Consider the following 6000-nt stretch of genomic DNA (forward strand, 5'->3'; position numbering starts at 1 on the left):
CTGTGACAAGCGGTTGCTTCGTAACATTGTGTAAATAATGTGTTTGTTCGTGATGATGTTACATGATCACTCTACAACAATGTATGGCTTGATGAGACTATGATCACTCCACAATGTTGTGTGGGTCTTTAAGACTGGCTTGTAGTTGCTCAATAAGATTGAGTGCATTTGTCAGAATTGGTCACTTTGCACCATTTTCTAGGATCAAATTTGTTTACCCCACAATGTTGTGTGTCCATCAATGCTGATATATTATTTATAGTAGAAATTCAAGTTTAAAAAACATTTACGATCAAATTAATTTTGTTTATTTTTTTTTTCCTTTTTTTCAACAAATTCGTGTGAGATGAAAATGCAAATGTAAAGTTAACAAATAAGTGAAAGGAATACTCTGAAGACTTAATATCCAAGTCATGAGAAATCTCACTTCTGCCTAACTTGTCAGGATCAGAACGGAAACCGGACCCACTTGCGTGATGTTTACCACAAGTTTATTGAAAGAGAGAAGAAGGGCTGCGCCCACTATCTGGTGTTCGCTGGACGCGGGAAGCAAGTCGCTCTCGTACTCGGATTGTGATCCGTACACCGAAGTGGATCTTCCGTAGCGAGCGATGGCGGTGTCAAGGGCGGAAAACTGGTCGGTAGCCGGGATTGGGAGAGCAAGACGTGGTCGGAAACGAGTCGTGAGCCAGAACGGGAGAGTAGACGTCGTTGGGAACAATAGGGGTCGTAAACTGGGACGGGAGAGCAGACAAGGTCAGGATCCAAACAGGTCATAGCTGGAGACAAACGGGAGCAAAAACGGGACAGGCGTGAGTCAGGATCGAAAAAAGGCTTTCCTAGTAAACGCGGAGATTCGCAGACGGACTGACAACAGGGGATAGACAGGACCGGGTTCAAATAGTGACCGGGAGCCAATCAGAACCCGCGGCGGTTGGCGCCAAATGAGCGGGCACAGCTGCGTGACATCAGTAATCATAACATAACGGTTTGCTCCAAGGACTTTAACAAGATAGCTTCTCTATAAACACAAAGAAAAGCTATACAGAAGAAAGTAAACAAAATCAAAGACAAGGTCAAAGAAGCTCAGAGTCTTTGGGGGTAGGGCTTAGAATGTGACACCGGGTGTGGGTGCAGGGCCTGTGGCAGACTTTGTGCTGAGCGTGAACTGGCCTCCCAAAAAGACACAATAACTGATGTCCAGCTTGACCGGTATATACAGTATGCTCATCCGAGCAACATTGGTTTGAGTAATGCCGAGATGGCTCCCGAAGTGAGTGACGCCGAGATCGCCATCTTGGTTCACACCAAATAGACGACACTGGTGAATACCAGGCTTGTGTCGTCTGAGCACCAAAAATGGGTGACTGGGGAGCTCACCTGGTCTGTTCGGACTCTTGTGGTTCACTCTTGGTGCACGTCCAATTTCACTTCAAACCTTTACATTTTCACAAGAAAATACAAGTTTATCACGTGTTTTCCACACTACATTATGTTATAGAAGGAGAATGAACTGTGAAATACTGTATATATCGTGATTCAATAAGGTGGTCATTTTTAAAAACTTTTTAGGTCATTTGTTCATTCTGTAATTTGTTCATTCTGTGAAGTGATGTTTGTTGGAAGATGACTGAAAGAAAAAAAATAAACTAGTTCAAATCCATAACACATTTTACATCTGTCAAGGTCGCCATGGCGCCCAATTGGCCCCGCCCGTGTGGCACCAGCCGCGGTTCATTGACAGATTGGCTTTCCATCTTTTTAAGCTCAGTGCGCTCTCTCTTACTTTGTCAGTCCGTCAACGAACCTCTGCCCCGCAAGACGTAGGTTCTGAGTCATCCTGTTTTCCTGTTGGTATTTCCAGTCCGGTATCGTTCCCGTTTATTTTTGTCCTGTTTTATATAGGTTTCCAGTTTTGTTCCTGTCTATTTTTGTCCTGTTTATTATTCTCTCCAATTTTCCTTTCCGTCTTGTTTGTCCTGTTTATTTTCGATATCCTGTTTCATTATCTATCCTGTCTGTCTGTTCCGTCCTATCCGGTATCGACCCCATCTGTCCGATATCAACTCAGGCAATTGGAATCGATCTCGTCGGTGTCTGGCTTCCTGTCTTTCCACGCCAGACCGCTGTCTAGCATACATGACTCCCGATTTCCCGTAAAATAAAAGGCTTGTGTGAGAACATCACGCATTTGGGTCCTGATCCTGTTCTGGTTCTTGACGAACATCGCATTTCTTTTCTGTTTGAATATAATTCAACAACATAGGTGGATATGATTTATTTTATTATAATGTTTTATTTTCCAATTTGACAAATACACAAAAACACAACTAGTTTGCTATTTTAAAATACATATTTCTATATTACATGCCATGTACAACATCATAACTACAAGTTACTAGAGGTTTTTACAATACCACTGATGGCCAAGAGTAGTGAAAAGGTTTTTATGAAAACAATTATAAAAAAGGTCAAGGGCGTCACATAATGCTGTTCTAGAGCAGCACAAAAGAATTATTTTCTTTTTCAAAATAAAATTCCAACCGCACGCAACGTTGTTGAGACCACAAAACAGTCGGTCCTTGTCCCCCTGACCTGCCACCAATCCCACCAGAACAGAATCTATAGTGTGAATGAAATGTTTTGAGAACCTTTATAAACTAAAAACCTGAGGGCGGATCAATATTATAGGCTTTTGTCAGAGAGGTCTTGGGAATGTTTTTTTTTTCACATTAAGCAACGTGAAGTATAGAAGAGCGATAAATGGATGATAAAAAGATCACTTTGAGTCACATTAAAAGAGGAACTGTAGTTTTTTTGCTTTTAATTCAGAGAAAAACCTATGCACGTTATAAGGAGTACTTTTGATTATTTTTCTTTTCAGTATAAGCTAGTAATTACTTCATTTTAGGAATACAGATGCTCCTTTCTTATGAACGAGATGGACGGTCGTTCGTAAGTTGCATTTGTTCGTAAGTTGCTTCAGTGCTATATTTTGTATGTTTAAGGTCTAAACAAGTATGTTTAGGGCTTGTATAAGTAACCTATATTGTTTTGTACTAAAAAAATAAACATTTCATAAAACAATATGCTCTAGAAAGATAAAGTTGAGTTTCACTTGTTTTTGGAAGATGCGCTTCAAGAGGTCCTCCTCCGTGGTAAAAAGTGGCCGAAAAAAAGCGTCCCGACCATTTTTCAACCGCATCTAGCTTTCTTATTCCACTTTTATTTCAAATGAAACGGCTCGCCTCTTCTTTATACTTTACACCAACCATGTGGAATGGACGCACGAGATATTAAACAATAAAATCGTCAAAGTTCTTGCGTGCTGGAGATACAGTATACTATGTTTGCACACGAACTCGGAAGAGAGGCGGATTTCTTCTTCGGAGTGGATGCTGGGTGACCCCCTAACAGCGCCACCACATGCCGGTAGCACTACAGTCCTGTCCTGTACTCAGGAAAAGGTCCACAATACAAAATCTAACTTACAGCAATATCCGAGTATTTTTCAACATCCTGAAAAAAATGTTCGTATCTATCGTTTCTCGTAAGTCGAACGGTCGTAAGTAGGGGAGCATCCGTATACATTTTCATATACACGTGTGTATTATAATTACCTTAGAATTTTATATGATATTGTCACCGCCAATCTCCAAAAATCATTTCAAACATGAAATTAATGGTAGGTTTGTTTGTGTTAAATTTAGAAAATGATTACTATTACTATTCAATAAACCATTGAAGTATGAATTCAGATAACAAAGAAAAGCTCATTCATGAGATGCAGCAATAGATCATTTATCATTTTTTTATTGGTATTATGTTTCGACTAATTTTACGAAACTTCCACCATTGTCTAACAGTGCAAAATTTAATTAATACATTCTATGATTTTTAAGAAGGATACATTTAGCAAAAATAACAATAAACACAAACTTCTCATTTAAGTTTTTCTTTCACATGACAGCGACTGTATATTCTTTGTATTATTATACATTGTATAGATGTAGAATTTACGACTTATTGTTATGTAACTCTGGAAAATAATGTTTAAATGTATTTGAAATGGTTTCCCTTCGGGCACTCCGGTTCAAATACAGTCATGGGTTCAAATCCAGCTAAAAATATTTATTTATTTATTTATTATTATTTATTTTTTTTAGACCCGCGAAGCTCTGAACCCGCGAACGTGGAACGGCGAAGTAGCGAGGTCCCACTGTATACTATACTATACTATACTATACTATACTATACTATACTATACAGTGCTATGCTATGCTATGCTATGCTATGCTATGCTATGCTATGCTATGCTATGCTATGCTATGCTATGCTACACCACGCTCTACTCTGCTCTGCTGTGCTGTGCTGTGCTACGCTACACTGCGCTATGCTACCCTACCATACACTACACTACACTAGACTACTCTACTCTACTCTACTCTACTCTTGCTATGCATTGCCACACTCCACTCCACGTCACTCCACTATACTATTACTATTACTATATTATACTATTTTCCACCCAAAATTTTTAACCACAATTTAACAAAAAAAAGTTGATTCGTTGAACTAACATACTAATATTTTATGTTTTAAATACTATATAGTATTATAAATTAAATAACTTTTTTACATGTTTTAATTGTAAAATAGTAGTTTGACGTGTATACCCGCACTTAACGCTTGTTTTTGTTGCAGGTATGCAGTGGCGAGACTCAACCGCTATTTTGAGAAGAAAGAAGAATATTTTTCCATGAAATGAATACACAGTTGTTTTGCAAATAACACTTTCAGGTTATAAATTTTAAAAAAGTTCGTTTTTGTACCATAATCGCAATTGATTTCATTGTATTCTATTAATATACTGTAGTAAATTCAGCAGCCTTTCATAAAATAAAAAGAGGCTAACGACAATGTGAGTTTCATAGCTAACTGTCATTTAACGATGTTCAATAACGTCGATTGCGTTGAATCCTTCCGAAAAAACACAAAGAAAGATCTCCAGTTTAACAAGCCTCAATTGGTCTAAACGCATGAAAAGTTTTCCATGATTGCATTGTTTCCAACGCCGCCGTGCCTGCGTTGGCCTTAAACGCGTCACGAAGCTTATAATCACATTTTATTTCACGGTCTCACCACACTGACATCGCAAAAAAAGAGGATACATGAATAAAAAAACAAAAATAAACACCTCTGTAATTCCTTTATATACAGTGTGTGTTAATGATGTCTGATAAAACCTTTTCCAGATCGATACCAAATACCGATACTTAACTCTTGAGAAGGCATCGGTATGGATTAGGGAACAAAAATATTCTAAACAAAAGAAATCCCTAAAGATTCTGGTATCAAATTTTACCTTTAAGATTGCATGAAATGACAACAAGATATTCCATTGTTTCCAAAAACAGCCCATAGGGGGCAGCCATGAGTCTGCAGTACCGATACCTTAACACAGGCTTTTCCAAAGTTCGAGCCGGGGGACAGTTTCAGGCCATGATCAAATTTTTACCGGCCCGCAGCCGCTGTCATTAAATTGTTATTATAAGGCTTGCTGATAAAAGATGAATTTGTACAAAAATATATATCACGGTTTCACCAGATGATGGCAGTAGCCCACTCATCACCTTGCTCTTTGCTTTCTGTGAGAATTTTAGCCCACCCCATTTCAGACATGGCGACTGTAGATAAAAAAAGAAAAGTTGACTGTGAGGGCTGCCGCTTACAGGACACGTGATATCGGAGTGTTCTTTCTTTGAAAATATGAAAGAACTGCGTCTGTCATATTTGCCAAGAGACTGTGGCTGTTTTCAAAGATTTTCAATATCAAGAGGCACTGCCAGATCAAACATGATGACTACGACAAGGTAACTGAAAACGAGCGCTGTGAAAAGGTGAAGCAACGGGAAGCTGTTTTAATGGTACTGCAGAGTTTTTTCACAAGACCCTAAGAGTCAAATAAAAACGCTACACTGGCGAGCTAAGAGGTTACGA

General features: G+C 38.7%; 1 protein-coding gene across 3 annotated transcripts in view; it reads left to right on the forward strand.

The window, feature by feature from the left end:
* Nucleotides 1–5010, forward strand: part of LOC148362915 (ethanolamine kinase 2) — a 31782-nt gene extending 26772 nt beyond the window's left edge. For 2 of the 3 annotated variants that reach the window (XM_088340504.1, XM_088340501.1), the window contains one exon: nucleotides 4705–5010. In XM_088340504.1, coding sequence (XP_088196630.1) covers nucleotides 4705–4768 — 64 coding nt within the window. In that variant the 3' untranslated portion in view covers nucleotides 4769–5010. Of the gene's footprint in view, nucleotides 1–4166; nucleotides 4214–4704 lie in introns of all 3 variants that reach the window. The other variant, XM_088340503.1, reaches the window with a different exon arrangement.
* Nucleotides 5011–6000: the final 990 nt, after the last annotated feature.

The sequence above is a fragment of the Urocampus carinirostris genome, chromosome 7, assembly GCF_059441175.1.
Source record: "Urocampus carinirostris isolate Australia breed hairy pipefish chromosome 7, RoL_Ucar_1.0, whole genome shotgun sequence".
Classification (NCBI taxonomy): domain Eukaryota; kingdom Metazoa; phylum Chordata; class Actinopteri; order Syngnathiformes; family Syngnathidae; genus Urocampus; species Urocampus carinirostris.